Here is a 16010-nt window from a genome sequence, read left to right as displayed (position 1 = left end):
TGTCATTCTACCCCAGCATAAGCACTTTCTGCGCTCTCGCTAACTCCCCTATCTTGTCAGGTGGAGCCGAGGACCCGACCAGCACCTGCCAGACGACATTTCAATCAATACGGTTTAATCCTTTAATAAATACTATCTCAATAATTAGTATAAATTACATAAAATGTGCAAATATGCCATGCCAAACGGTACTGTGCAATCACGCTAGTAAAGTGCAAAACTGTTCACTAAAGTGCTGAGTTACGAGGCCCGAAGCCGTCAGTTCACAGTGACGAAGTTACCTTTGTCACAAATGTATATGCCTGACTGCCCTTAATGTGTAAGCAGCACCTCATGTTGTTTTTTCAGGCTTTGTGTGTGTGTTGTTGTTTTCGAGGAACATACTGTTTCCATACCGGGCTGAGTTAATCTGCTATTTACTTTTTGTGAGTTCAGTTGTAGAAATGCACTTAACCCCTGTGCCTTCCTTTTAAACAAGTTGCTCTAAACCACCACATTTTCTACAGAGGTTCAACCCTTTAAATGCCACTGTATATACATATTGCCACCTTTATATACAGTGTAAAGGTCACATGAAATCACTCTATTTCTCCCAATCACAATATCTCTTACAAAAACTGCTCAAAATACCTACACAAATATACTATGAGACTTTGACCAGTTAAAATATATTATTGCTTGATATATCTTTGCATAACCATATACAGTATAACTCCTGATGGCAGACAGGAGCTCTCACACCTATTAGATTGTTTGGATGTATTATTATAAATACTTACTAAATCTATATAGGAGTTATTCGTAACAATAAACTGGAAATGTGATGTAATAAATTAGTAATGAAAAACACACATTTTCCATTATTTTCTGTTTCCTAAATGCTAGAAGGGTTAATGACGAGAAAATGGCTCAATCTGGCTAAAAACTAAAAAATGTTAAGCAACACACCCTCATGGAGAAATCAGTTTGAGAGTTACAGCAGTTTCTATTTATGGGCTTTGTCTGTGTCTAACACTGTTCAACTTTTATAGAGCAACTTATGCACATATATCCACAGTCTTTTTCCGGGTGTTTTGTACACAGGCCATAGAAAGGGTGAATCCTCAGAGCCAAGTTGTTTTAGCTTCAGGGAGGGAATTACCTCTCTGAACTGTTTGCAACTCACCCTCCATAAATCATTTGCTTGACACGCTTTTTGTTTTTTATTTCTACCAGCACTCTTCTCCTTTTCCTCCCTCTGGGCATGTTCTCTGCTTTCCCTTCTTATAATGACCTTCTGTTAGAGATTAATCAGCATGTCTCATAAAATATGTGTTACATCATGACCTGATGATTCATTTAAAAACCTATAAACAAACAATGTAATGTCTTAATACATATTTTCCAACTGGAAACCATACCTAAGATCCCAGTCCATGATGTGTATTGATATGTATTTGTATAGGCAAGGCAAGGCCATTATATAGCACTTTTCAGCATGTGGCGATTCAAAGTGCTTTACAAAATAAAAACAAAAGACATTTAAGAATAAATACAGCATAAACACATTATTAAATGGCATTTAAAAACAGGCATAAAAAAGCAAAGATAATGAAATAAAGAAATAAACACAGCAGGTACAGAATACATGAATAAAAGGCATACTGCAGTGTGTGTGAGTATGAACAGCTCAATTAAAAGCAGCGACAAAGAGATGCGTTTTTAGTCTGGATTTGAAAATAGGAAGTGTTTCAGCGGACGTGCACAATTTGGGCAGTTTGTTCCAGATTGTTGGGGCATAATAGCTAAACGCTGATTTTCCATGTTTAGTTCTTATTCTTAGAACAGAGAACAGGCCCAACCCAGAGGACCTGAGACTCCTGGATGGTTCATAGTTATGCAGGAGATCGTTTATATACCTCGGTCCTAAGCCATTTAGGAACGCAAACTAGCAATAGTATTTTAAAATCAATTATTTGGTCGACTGGAAGCCAGTGTAAAGACTTCAGAACCGGACTGATGTGATCCACTCTTTTAGTGATTGTGAGGACTCGAGCAGCAGCGTTCTGAATCAGCTGCAGCTTTCTGATGGATTTTTTTGTGAGCCCTGTGAATACACTATTACAGTAGTCGAGTCTACTGAAGATGAAAGCATGGACAAGCTTTTCTAAGTCCTGTTGCGACATTAGTTTTTTAATCCTTGATATATTCTTCAGGTGATGCAGACCTAATAACTGTTGTAATGTGACTGTTAAAATTCAGGTCTGAGTCCATATTTCTTGCTTTGTGAGTTACTTTGTAGTCTGCCGACTGAAGCTCTGTGAATACTTTTAATCGGTCCTTCTTTGCTCCAAAAACAATGATCTCATTAGCACTTCTCTGTCAGCTGGTGAACTGCATCGTGTCAATGGAGTGTCTGACCAATGGGTCTGAGAAGTGAGGACAGTTTGAGCTTAATCCAGGAAGTATGTGACATCCACACATGGATGTATAATAACATCCCTATTTTCAATCCAGTGTTGCTGAGCTTTACAAGAGGTGGTTTAAAAAGAAGACCATGTGTGTCACATTGGTTTAGCCACACTGCGAAGAGCAGAAGGTCTAAGTCGAATTTCTCCGATGAAAATGATGACCAATTATTTCGGCCATAGCCACCAAAGTAAATGTTGGACCTGTTTTCAATGTGTCAAATTGTCCTGTGGTGGCAGCCAGTGAATTGTTTCCGCTCTCTCTGATCCCTGTGTTGATTTGTCTCTTGTATTTGGCATGGAGCAAACTCCAGTTTATTAATAGCAAGTCAGCAGCATGAATGACTTACAGCATGTTTTATTTTTAGTGGGAGCTTATGTGTTTTGTGACCTATGAGCGTTTGGTTAGTGTGGTTTATCTGGAGTGATGTCATGTGAGGAGACCATGCAGTCTGTAAAACACAAATCAACAGGGGGGTCAGACAAGCACAGATAGAGATTGTGTGTTTGTTTTAATGTGTTGTTGTTATTGGATTGTTGACCCTGTTTCTGCCTGTTTGCATGTGTGATCTTAATGGCTGCTGAGTGTTTTGAGAACATGTATTGTAAGTCGATGTGTCTCAGCACGATTTGCCCTGGGCCACTGGGTAAATAAGTCCAGGTAAATCCAGTCGCATGCCGATTCATTCAGGTTCCTCGTCTCATCCTAAATCTTTTAAGTCTCTTGAATTAGCTCAGTTTAGCTTTACCAAAAACGTCAATTAAGTAGTTCTCAGAAGCATGACAAATACTGAGCATGCTCAAAATCATTATTCAAGACGTATAGGAAGTTGTTTGTAGGCTTGTTTGTACTGCTTTACTGCTACAGAAACACATAATGGACCCGTCCAAGTATTTGATATGTTGTGTGTGCTTTGTTACTTTGCCCTTCACTTACCCCTCAGTAATTTGAAATTTGTTTTGTATCCAAATTCCCTCAGCACCTCCTTATTAGCCTCCTCCTCAAATGTCCATGGCCACACAAGGGCAAAAGACAAACCTCACCCACCCTTCCTTTTCTATCCTACCCTCCCTCCTCACCTACTATCCTTCTCCACAAGAGTTCTCCTAATACAGACATATCAGCCATTCACATTTTTAGGACGCCTGATTAAGCTGTAAAGCCCTCTGGAGCTCCCGCAGCCTTCATTCACAAAACAACGCCCTAACTACTATCACTCTTTCCCCATTTGCTGCCCTGTTTTTGTTGATAGATGAAAGCTCACAGATTTAGTTTGTTAAGTGAGCCCTTTGATCTTCATTAATGTGATGATCATGGTGAGCATGTTGTCCTGTTTCTGAATAACTCTGACTATGGAGCACTTGAAAGGCCTGCCCAGTTTATTTTTGTTTCTCTCTTCGGCATGTCATTTCCACTGCATGGAACTTATTCCCTTTCCAGTTTGGGTTTCAATTTCCACTGCATGGCACGGCACAACTCAACATGACATGCTTTATTTTGTTTCCTAATGAAATGTAATGTAATGTAACTCTAAAGTGAATGTCTAAAAATGTGCGCTGGACAAGACATGCCTCTGTTTGGTAACAGAAGAGGTCATCCAGCTTTGTTCAATTGTGTATTTGTGGTGCGTTGAAGGTGTTGTCTAGGCTTTGTTTTGTGGAGAGCAGCATACAAGTCCTGCAAACATTGAGGGCATACATTATACAGTAGAATACACAATTGATAAAGTACCTGGACCAAAAGTTAATTAAAGGGGACCTATCATGCAAAATGCACTTTTTGATGACTTTTATACATAACTATGTGTCCCCGGTGCGTCGGGGAACTCACGCAGCGTCAGAAAATAAAACCCTTTCTCTTTTCCTCTGTACCCAAATCTTTTAAAAACGGGGCTACAACGAGCGGATACAGATTTGTTGCCGATATGACGTCGACTCGGCGGCGGACCCACAGAAAGTTGCTAAACAATGGCTGACGTGTTTTGGACGTAATCTCGTCTTTGTTTACATTAGCAAGCCTCGCTAACACTCAGAGCTAACCTGTACTGAAGAGCACATGTGTTTAAAAAGCAGGAAATATAAAAAGGAACTCACCTGGTGATAGACCCGCAAGATAAAAAGCATTTGAGCTCCATACTGTTTCAGAAATAATCCTTGATGTGGTTTAAACAGGATGACGTTTTATCACAGCAGAATTTAACTTCATCTCCGGTAGAATTCTGATCAGGCATTAGCTCCGCCTCCTAATTTTTTTTTTTTTAAAGCTAAGGACCCAAAATCCGCGTTTCTCTAACAGGGCTGCAAAAGAGGGGTATGAGCAGTATGAGGCATGGCTACAATGGGTGAACTGTTTGGTATTTTAAGCAAAAATTTTCACAGAAATGTTTTTGATATGGTCCTACAATATATTTTTCCAATATAGCATAATGGGTCCACTTTAAGTTAATTTGAGTCGAGCTGTGGAAATTTGGCAATCTTTTTGTCATGCACCTGTTTGCGCCAGCGTGTCTGTGAGCTTTGTGGATGTCAACAAGCAATTCATTTCATCACATCATGTGCCTGAGGAACTCCATAACTCTGGTGTTTGCAGTTAATCCTTTTTATAATGTTGACCCCTTGCCATCTTCAGCCATCCGTCATTTCCAACTCTCTTTGTGCTAATTTTAATATAACATGCAATACAGGAGTTGACATTGACATATCTGTATGTTTACGCCACTAGACAAGCACGTTGTCATAAACTCAGGGATTACCTTTATCCTCCGTTAACAGGTTGAATTTATGACCCACAGTCAAATCATGATGTTATAGTTGTGCAGCCTCCTGACAGCAAAATATCCTTTATTGTGTGTTGGTCTCTATCTTAACGACAAGTTGACGTGATAACAGGGAGTCAGATGTTGCAAAACAGATCTTTCCCTACCAAGTTGGACTTGTATGATTGAATGGTCTGTCTTTTAAGTTGCCCATTGATGAAAGATAATGAAAGCAGGGGGTTTGTAAAGGGGTTCCCAGGAAGTTACAGAGGCCACCCGACTTCTTTGTCCACAATCACACGTGTGTTTAAGTGTAGCTATTTTCTATTTGTGTGTCCTGTCCTGTATTTCCCTCTTGTGATCCACGATGCAGGATTAGAGAGATTACTGCTCAGCTTTCTGACTCTGTTCCTTGAACAACTGATCAGTGGCCAACACACACACACATGCTCACAAGAAAACACTCACACTTACACAAAAACAAACATCACAAGCCCACAAAACACACGCCATACACTGATAAACATGTGATACGTTTTGTTAACACATCATGGACTTTAGCTCATCTGTGATTTCCAACGAGCAGTTTCAAGGTGGAAACAGCAGGGAGCAGCATATTAATCAGATATTTTGTCTGATGCAATAATCTGTGTCAATGAAAGGTTTTGAAATGAGGACCATAGTTCCCTCTCTGGCTGCAGCTCTCAGTCACCCCCTAACATCACCCCACTTTCCCTTATCCACATCCTGAACTCAGCTGCCATTCACATCTCCATATTCAACTAAGTTTCCATACCCTGTTTATCAATTAAATTGGCAGAAATTAACTTTGCACTATAACTAAAGGCAGGGGACCCAACAACTTTTGTTTTCATTTAACATCACAAGCCCATAAAACTTGTTGTACACGCGATCAACTTTTGTTGGCTAATATTACGTTTTATAGTCTATCACAAGGTTCGTCAACTTTTTCAGGTATCCTCAGCTGGAAGAGAGACAAACTGCATATGTATAAAACTGAGTTTTTATAAACTGGGCATACAAATAATAGGGTGGCCCCAGGGTGCCATGTATAAACCTTTTCATGGAACAGACAATAGGCTGAAGGAGTAATAATAACTTGATAGTACTTGATAGGTCTCAGTCGTCATCAATGTTTACACCTATTAAATTTAGCTAATTATAGATTGGATTCATGTTAATCTAAAGTGTGTTTTCAGATGACCTCCCTCCACCAATCCAGTGCGCTATCTCTGAGGGCCTCTTATCACGTTTACAGACGCCTTAGGTCATAATGTTTTTCTAATAAAGGAAAGCTTTATGGATTGAAATGTACCTGATGACTTCTGAAGATGTGATTATTCGGCTATCAGTAGTTGCTGCCTTCATATAGCGAGCACTATCTGTTTCTGTGGTGATCTCGTCCGCCATCTCCCACTCTTGTGCAACTTCAAGAAACTGGCACATGGTTCAGAAAAATGCCTTTCTTCTGTTTTCACCACACCTAAAGAGAAAATAGTGCAGATACCATTTGTCATGGATTAGGTGTGCCATTACACCAAGGTAGTAATGATTAGCCTACTTCCTGAATACCAGTGGTCTCCAGTCAACAATACCGCTTTACTTTTTCAATGCCATGGAATTCCCGGTAAAAATCCACGATTGATTTACGGTAGAATGTTGGGGTCAAATTTGGTAACTTGATTAATTTGTGTAGTTTTTTGGGGATTTTAATTCAGCACTTTGATCATACTCTGTTTCAACATAGTCTTGTGATATCACGTTATCGCGGGGGGACTTTCACAAGGAAGGAATGAGATGTTCTCAGATCAGATTGTTTACTGAGGAATCTAGTTGTAACTTGTTAGGCAGCCTGTGTTTCTGAGCAACTTGGCTTACAATGCCAGTCTGCTGGTGGCCACAGAGCGGTTTTAGATGTAAACTCCCACTACTACTACTACTACTACTACTACTACTACTACTACTACTACTACTACTACTACTACTACTACTACTACTACTACTACTACTACTACTACTACTACTACTACTACTACTACTACTACTACTACTACTACTACTACTACTACTACTACTACTACTACTACTACTACTACTACTACTACTACTGTAAGCATAACAATATTACAATGAAAGGGTCCTTACTCTGCGTGGTGTTTTTGCTCATATCATCCAGCGCCATATCATCGAGCCAAGTATTCTGTAGTCAGGAAGTAATTGTGTTTATGTTTAACGTTCTCTTTTGTACTGCAGGACAGTGTGGTGTACAATCTCCCCCTTGTTCTGTTAACCCCATTAAAATGAATAAATAGTGCCGCTTGTTCTGTCAGGTTGTTTAAACATCACAGAGAAAAACAGCTGGTTCAGCTTCACCCTCTCTGCTTTTTTTGTATTCTTCTGTCCTCTTTCTCATTGAGTCTGCTCTCACCCTCCCCTGTCTTTGTTGGTTTTCTGCTCCTTTCCCTCGAAGGGAACAACCTGCTTTCGGTGCTCCTGATTGGTGGATTTCTTGTGAAGTGGGTGGGATCTGTGTCAGGCTGGCAGGAGCTTTACCAGTGGTGAGCCTGCTCTCAGCTGTCAAAGAGCATTCTGAAGTGCAGGCACAAACAGGATCTGTGTGTCTGTGTTTGCTTTCTGTGCCACTGCAGCTCCAGCCCAAACACGTTTTAGAGGACTTTGTGTTCTCAACTTCAAGATCTGCAATAGAAGTAGCAAAGGAGGAATAACATATCCTCTGATACTTGGCTTTTTATTTTGTTTCTCTTCTATTTCCTCCTTCCTGCTTTAATGCCCACGGTAGTGTGGACGGGGCCAGAGGAGGATGGGTCCAGCTGTGGACGTTCAGGCAGCAAAAGCCATGGAGGCAGAGCAAAATCAGCAAAAGCAGCTCCAGCAGAGCTACATGGAGAAAGGGGTGATGCTTGAGCCCTTCCTACACCAGGTGGGGGGGCACTGCTGTGTGCTGCGCCTCGGGGAGCAGACCATCTGCAAACCCCTCATCACACGGGAGCATCAGTTCTACGAGAGTGTGCCTGCTGAATTGAGGAAGTTTATCCCCCAGTATAGAGGTAATGCAAGCCATGCTAAGATGTGTTGTTGTTGCTGTTGTTGTGGTGCTTTGGTGTGTTGCAATGCATCTTGCTGTCCTTGTGCCCCTGCTCTATGTGGAGGGAAATTATGTTTTGCAAGCTTTTTGTAAAATGGAGATTTTGAGATTTTCAGGAAACATGGTGTTGTTTTTAGTGCCAGCAGCATGTGCACAAGTGTGCCACAGGAGGGTGCTGCAGCTGAGCTTCAAACTGTCCACTGTTGTGATGTCATGTGTGTACCAGGCTGTACTAACACAGGTAAGTCAGGTTTGCCCTCATTTCTTTATTTGGCACACAGCCAGCATGGTGAAAGGGACACGAAAGAAGATATTCTTCCTTGTTTTGATCTACAAACCAAGCAGGAGGTCACCTTGAAAGGACAACATAGACACTCAAAAGCTGTACACGGTTGATTGTGGCTGAAACCAAAACTGACAGTCACACCACCACACCTTGTGTAGGATCTTTCAAAATGAAAAAAGCAAATGGAGCATGATGGACAATTTTCACACTTCTTAATAAGCGGAAGTGCAATACTCTATGCCTCTCTCACACATATTTCTAAAGGCGCTTCAGGTGTTTTGTCATATGGGATAGCTTACAGGTTATAACAACTTTTCTTTTCTCCTCAACTTGCCATTGTTATTTTGTAGCAATGGTGCTTTCATTTAAGATGTTTTTCCTCTTTACTTCTTTTGACTCCTTCACCTTATTTTGTGTTCTTCTTGAGTCACCTTGGGGATGAAAGGCTGTTATAAGAATCAAACAAGCTTTGGGGAACCTGCTGACTAATATTTGTTCTGCTCTCAATTTCTATAGCATCAAAACATATATATGTCTGTGTGTGGTAATTTTTTGTATGTATATTGCTCATGATTTTGTGGGACAAATTTCACGAAATCACAATCATATTTGACACAAAACAACAACATTTAAAAACACCCGACCTGTTTCACGAAACCGAATAACATTTCAGGAAAAATACCTTTGTGAGCCACCCTGGTCATGTGTTGTATGTGTACGCATGTACTGTATGTAAACTGCTCTGTAATTCCATGTTAAAGTGTGATTTCTGTTTACATTTCTGCTGCAGCCCTCTCGAAACATAAAATAAATTGACTTTATTGAGCCTTTTTGTGTTTGGGTTGTCATTTATTTATATTGATATATTCTTCTTATCATTGGATCTATTTAACAGCATACTTTGTTTTTGAGTTTACACAGAAAAACACTACCTGCATATTGATGTTGACTGTCATTGTTTATTAATTTTGGGACAGATTTGGGTGTGGGCACAAACTAACGAAAGTAGCTGCAGACATTCCTCTTGTGTTATCATATCAGCTGTGATTTGATTCTTTATGAAATGCATATTCTCTTCATTGCTCCATGACACAAATGTCTAACACACGTCTTTGTTTTCCCCTCTGTGTCTGGTTCTCAGGGGTGGTGTCAGTCAGCTTCGAGGAGGATGAGGAAGGGAACCTTTGCTTCATTGCTTACCCCCTTCAGAGTGACCCGGCACCTGATCTGGAGAACAAAGACCCCTCAGCCGACATACATTTGGGGATGCTTATATGGGAGAAAATGATAGCATCCTCGTCACTTGTGGACAGTGAAAATTACAGCAAAGATGGCCGATGCCGCCTCTCTTGTAGTGACAAGGACAAAAGGTGAGCTGGAAGACTCTGCCAAAAAAGAGAGCAGTACACTCAGGGACTTGTTAATCATCACAAAGCAGAAAGTGTGGTCAATACATTGGTGTCATTAACAATGGAGACGGTAGCCCCACCATTGTTTGAAATGACTTATTTTGTCCCTTTTCAAGAGTATAATTTATTTTTGTAACCCTCCTTTTATCCTCTGGGGTCAATTTGACCCCAGTAGTTTAAAACTCAAGACAATGATCATATTCCACATTTGAACCAAAATGTATGTCTCTGGTGCTTTAGGTATCTTAGTTGACTACCTAAATAACCTTTTAAATAAAACATTACCCCAACCTTCCCCCCAACAGAGCCCTTTATACATCCAGAATTCCTATTATGTGAAATATATAAATCACTATAAAATCTCACTGACTGAAATAAAATGTTAAAGTCAGATGTTTTTGATGTTGTTAAAGGACCAATAACTAAAGCAGAGGGTAGTTTTTTTTTACAATGATACATTTGCATGTAATAGTCACCTCAATATCATCCTACCTACACAATCAACACAAATATGTGTAAAATGTTGGCCTTTTTTATGTTTTGTACGACTAAAACAGCCTGGGGTCAAATTGACCCCAAGGAACACCGATGCGTGCAAAGTGCGTACATGACATTTAAAAAAGATCTTCATGTTAATTTTATGTTTACCCATTAGTCCTCACTAAATTAGGGAAAGTCAAGAAATACTAAGCAAAAAAAACAATGTGAACCATTTTTTTAGTTACCTTAAACATTGAATGGGGTCAAATTGACCCCAAGGATAACAGGACAGTTAAGTTAATGAAAGAAGTATTAAAGAGGACATATGCACATTTTCATTTTCATATTTGTATTTCGTGTCTCTACTGGGACATGTTTCCATGCTTTCATGTTCAAAAAGCTCTTTATTTTTCTCATACTGCCTGTGCTGCAGTACCTCTTTTCACCCTCTGTCTGAAACCAGAGCCCAGTCTGCTCTGATTGGTTAGCTCTGTTGTGATTGGTCAATCGCATAGATATGTCCCGCCCCTTAGCCTATCAAATACAATGTGTTTGAGCGCTAGCCAATAGAAGCGCGAGTGTTAGATAGTGATGTCACTTTGTTACAGAAGTAAACAAAGGAGTCCAATTGAGGCGTCTCAGGCAGGGGGAGGGGGGAGTGTGAGTGTGGATTTTCGCCTTTGTAGTCCATTTACATGCACACAAACCTATATAACACTCTACATGAAAGGAGAAACCCCAAAAGCACGACAGGGACAATCAAACTAACAAATGAAAAAGCTTTCATAACTTTTTATTTGGACAATAAGAAATCATAAAATGCTATTTAAATATAGGATAAATGTGTGTGCATTGACCTCAACAAAAAAAGAATATTCCCCCCAAGCTTACTCTAAAATCTGTAGATTTTAATATGTCTTCACGTAGCTCCTTGCTTTGTTTTTTTTTTATCTGGGTAATGATGTACTCAACAACAACAACAACATGCAGGAGCAAAATGAGTCGCTTTCACATTTAAACAATGCCTCATGGAAATGTAATTAAAGTGGATTCATTGATCATTTCAGAAATGTTACACAACCATGATCTTTTCAAAACAGTCTTTACATTCCCTTTAGAAACTGTGTCTGAATGCAGAGAGTCACAGCTTCAGGGTTGCATAACAGCAATAGATGCATGTCAGTGCACAAACACAAAAACTAGCCGTGACAGTAAAATTGTTGTAGAGGTGTATTTTAAATGCTTTTTTAAGATTATAATGAGTGTAGGACACTATTTTATTGGTTAATTATTTATACACATTACTACCCCCTTACATACTAGGGAACCATGCTTATTTAAACATGTCTACTTGTTATTACCATGGTCTGAAGCAATCCAAAAGCATAAGTCAACATGAACTCTCTCCCAAATATAAAAACAATTTGGGGCTTCACTAAATAAGTCTCTGATACAGTTTCTATAGTGCTCCACACTTTATAGCCTCATACTTGATGACATAACAAGTTTGAGAATTACTTCTCATGTTTCTGGGTTTGAGAGAGTAATTTATGTTTACAAGTATGGACTGAATTGAGCAACATAATATCTTCTTAATCTAATGATGTTCTCTTTTCCTCTTCCGTCCAGCGATCAGAGGCTGAAGGAGAAGATCGAGGTGCTCTGCTACAGACTGGACAGCAGTCACAGTAATGCCGTACCGCAGCACACACACAACCCCTGGACACACACAAGGAAACATCACCAGCTGCAGAAGTTGCAGCAGAGCGACATGCACCGCAACAAATACAGTATCCTTTCACTGGCAGACAACTACGCGTTCTTTTTTGTCTTGCAACATTCAATATAATAGTGGAAGGGACAGGATTGTTCAGAGTTTCCAGACCGAAAGAAACCTCAAAACTGCACCTGGGCTGCACACTGACGGGACTTGCCTGCACATGCGGGGAGATGATAGCATTAATGTGAAGCCTATAAATTTAAAAGCGGCAGTAGTGGAATGTCAGTATATTTAGCCAAATTTCTTTATGAACTACAATTGGCCCCAAATAAACACCTGGTAGAGCATTAGTCTTATGTATGAGTCCTTACTGCACCGGGTGTTACCTCTCTCTCCTCCTCTACTGTTTACGATTACCTTATAATGACCAAATATATTACATACAGAGGGAAAGAAACAGTAATACAAAGAATTACAGTAATAGTGTCCCAGATTAAAGGGGCCCTATTATGCAAAATGTTTAGGTTCATATTTGTGTTTTGGGCCTTTTCTGTGACATGTTAGGGAGGCGTGTGGTGTAGTGAGTTGTGCGTTGGTGTTCGGATCACAGGTTCAAACCCCACTGCAGTCAGCATGTCATTGTGTCCCTGGGCAAGACACTTCATCCCATATTGCTCCTGTGGGGATTGCCCACAGTATTGAGTATGTAAGTCGCTTTGGATAAAAGCGTCTAACAAGTGACATGTAATGTTTCCATGCTTCAATGTTCAAAAAGCTCTTTATTTCTCTCATACTGCCTGTGCTGCAGCACCTCTTTTCACCCTCTGTCTGAAACCAAAACCCCGTCTGCTCTGATGGTTAGCTGGCCGGCTCTTTTCTGATTGGTCCACCGCTAAGAGATGACCCGCCCCTGAGCCAATCACGTAGTGTTACAAAGTGATCTCCCGATGTTACGGGAGTAAACAAAGGAGTCCAGTGCTGTGGGAGAAAACTCCATAGAACTTTGGGATTTTAACCTTTGCAGACCGTTTACATAACAAACTAGGTTGATTAGTGGAAAGAAGGCTGTGTTTTTTGTTATTGGCCTCCTTGACTCTACTGACCAGAATCCATCCTGCTGGAGAACCTGACGTGGCGGCACACTTTACCGTGTGTGTTGGACCTGAAGATGGGCATACAGCAGCATGGAGACGATGTCACCGAGGAAAAAAAGGCCAGGAAGATTTACAAGTGTCAGCAGAGCACAGTGTCCCAGTTAGGAGTCGTCCTCTCTGGCATGCAGGTGAGCTTCTCTTAGCCATCGCTTTAGTATCAATGGCTGCATCCAAAAGGAAAAGTTGGACATTTTTGGGAATTGTTTGTAGAGATGAATGTTAATATCAATATAACTAAAATCCACCTACCTGCATCTCTAAAGCCCGATGGAAAGGAAATCTAAAACAGTTCAAGTGTCAATCTGGCAACAGACAAAAAAACAACTAAGGACAGTCAAATATGACAATATACTCGGAAACTATAACATATTTGCAGTAGTGGAAAGATGTGCAGATTTTAAAAGAGGTAACTTTGAACAGAAATGTGCAAAGTATACAGAGTGATGTGATTCACACCGACCTCTCTTTGCCCCTCCATCAGGTGTACCGGTGTGACACGGGTCAGCTGATGTTCATGAACAAATTCCACGGCCGCAGCTTGACGGTGCCGGGCTTCAAGGAGGCTTTGCTCCAGTTCTTCCACAGCGGACAGCGTCTGCGGCGTGAACTCCTCTCCCCCGTCATACAAAGGCTCCGAGAGCTGCAAGCCGCCCTGGAAACCTGTGAATCCTACCGCTTCTACTCCAGCTCCTTGCTCATCATCTACGACGGAGCGCCCCAGCCAAAGCACGCTGAGGACGGCCTCTCTGAAGAAGAGGATGAGGACGAGGAGGTGGAACCAGACATGGAGGAAGAGAAGAGGGAAGGTGAAGCAGCAGGTGCATTCGGTATCCCACGCAGACCCTCCACGTCTAGCGATGGCAGCATCAGGGACGGGAGCTTGTGTGTGGGCCACTCAGAGCCCCGGAGCCCCATGGTGGAGGTGAGAATGATAGATTTTGCCCACACCACCTGCAGCCATTACCAGGGGGACAGCGTGGTGTACGAGGGCCTGGACAGCGGCTACATCTTCGGCCTCCAGAACTTGATCACCATCATCTCCGAGCTGGAGAACACCAGCACAGACTGATGAGACAACACACAGGAAAACGAGGAGGACTGGACTACAGAGGTGGAGAGAGATTTCTCCTCTTAAATTAACATCCTATTGTAGCAGACATTTTATTGGACCTCCTGTTTTTGCTCTTGGTGCTCCTCAATGTTCCTGTTGTATGTTTCCATTTTTGGGATATGAAAAAGAAATGCACTTAACATAGACAAACCATCTGTGTGAACAATGCAGTGATTTACTGTGTCGTCTAATTCAGTTTGGGACAAAAGTGTAGGCAACATTAAAAGCAGATAGGAGTCTCAGGAGAGAGGAAACGTTTTTGTTGTGTCGGATCCAAAGAAAGCATTTAGCACAAAAACACTTTATGATGAAGAAGGACTTGAAGGAGTGTGTTTGTTGCCTTTTAATTCTGCCATCCTCTTTTCCCAGTTCGTCTTGACTCAAAGAGATTATTTTAGGTATAAGGGAAAGATGATATAAAAGTTTCATAAAATAAATAGAAAGTCTAAAAAAAAAACGCGTACTACATTCCATGTCGTTCAATGTCATAATAATAATATTGATTAATATTGTTACTTGACATGTTTGGATACCTCTATCTTGTATGTGTGGGCTGTAAGGGAAGAAAATAAAGGCTTCAAGTCAATATCTGTGTCTTCTTTCATATTCACTGGACAGGAAGTGGGTGAAAACTGCAATCTGAAAAGCCTCAAATTTGTACATAAGGTTAGCTGGCCGGCTTTGTTGTGAATGGTCAACTGCTTAGAGATGTCCCGCCCCTTAGCCTATCACAAACAATAATTTGGAGCGCTAGCCAATAGAAGCGCAAGTGTTACATAGTGATGTCACTATGTTACGGAAGTGAACAAAGTAGTCCAATGGAGGCGTTTTCAGGCACACTACAGGAGAGGGAAACCCCCAAAAAGCATACAAGGGTCTCTTTAATATACTATGAATTTACTATATTATGAACACTTTACACGTTTTTTTCATGTATTGTGTCTTGATTTTTGTCCATGTTTATGTTGCAAATGGAGCTGCTGTGACGCAAGTCCAATTTCAGACTTGATCTGACCATTAAAGTATTATCGTATCGTATGCATCACTGCTTGTTGATGCAAAGATGTTAAAAAAGAAACTGGTTGTTCTGGCAGGAGGAGGATTACGACACTCCGGCTGCCTCCACTGGTCCGGCTCGTCTCTGACCAGTCTGAGGCGGACAGAGAGGAGAGAACAATCTGCGCTCAGAGTCACGGGCTGCGGTCATGTGAGGAGTACAGGCCGTCTGCAGGGAGGAGAGATGTGAGGCAGACACCTTTGTAAACAGAGAGCATGGGCCGTCAACACCAGAGTTGGGAGAGTTACGTTATGTATTCCATTACAATTAGTTATTTTTAAAAGGTGTAATCCTGTCAAAAGGTAAAAGTGATGTAACCTGATTACTTTCCGTTACTTTTGGATAACTTCAGAAAATAAATATTATTACTTCAGAGCATTATGTGAGACAACAAAACAACCTTACAAAAGAAGAAACCGCCAAAAATGTGTCCTTTGCTCAGAGATTTCGTCAAAGGAAAACT

The 16010-nt window shown here is 40.9% G+C and overlaps 1 protein-coding gene across 3 annotated transcripts; it reads left to right on the top strand.

The window, feature by feature from the left end:
* The first annotated feature begins 7792 nt into the window (after window positions 1-7792).
* On the top strand, window positions 7793-15076 carry LOC117543685 (inositol hexakisphosphate kinase 2-like). Of its 3 annotated transcripts, XM_034212136.1 has the most exons (6): window positions 8260-8292; window positions 8468-8571; window positions 9758-9986; window positions 12135-12295; window positions 13332-13507; window positions 13861-15076. In XM_034212136.1, exons 2-6 carry the CDS (start codon window positions 8478-8480, stop codon window positions 14446-14448), a joined length of 1248 nt encoding a protein of 415 aa, XP_034068027.1. In that variant the 5' UTR covers window positions 8260-8292; window positions 8468-8477; the 3' UTR covers window positions 14449-15076. The 3 variants fall into 3 exon arrangements, with proteins under 3 accessions (XP_034068025.1, XP_034068026.1, XP_034068027.1); XM_034212134.1 differs by lacking the exon at window positions 8468-8571 and having other exon boundaries at window positions 7793-8292; XM_034212135.1 differs by having other exon boundaries at window positions 8009-8571.
* The last annotated feature ends 934 nt before the right edge of the window (window positions 15077-16010 follow it).

This window comes from Gymnodraco acuticeps, unplaced genomic scaffold (genome assembly GCF_902827175.1).
Source record: "Gymnodraco acuticeps unplaced genomic scaffold, fGymAcu1.1, whole genome shotgun sequence".
Taxonomy (NCBI): Eukaryota; Metazoa; Chordata; class Actinopteri; order Perciformes; family Bathydraconidae; genus Gymnodraco; species Gymnodraco acuticeps.
Note: the sequence above shows the minus strand (reverse complement) of the source record. Positions and strands in the feature narration are given on the sequence as shown.

What these genes read in the sequence shown, in the direction of transcription:
- LOC117543685 (XM_034212134.1), top strand. Translation starts at nt 8,046, where the DNA reads ATGGGTCCAGCTGTGGACGTTCAGGCAGCAAAAGCCATGGAGGCAGAG. An exon ending in TGTAGTGACAAGGACAAAAG is followed by an intron (nt 9,987 to 12,134) that starts GTGAGCTGGAAG and finishes TCTTCCGTCCAG; the next exon opens with CGATCAGAGGCTGAAGGAGA. An exon ending in CATGCACCGCAACAAATACA is followed by an intron (nt 12,296 to 13,331) that starts GTATCCTTTCAC and finishes TCTACTGACCAG; the next exon opens with AATCCATCCTGCTGGAGAAC.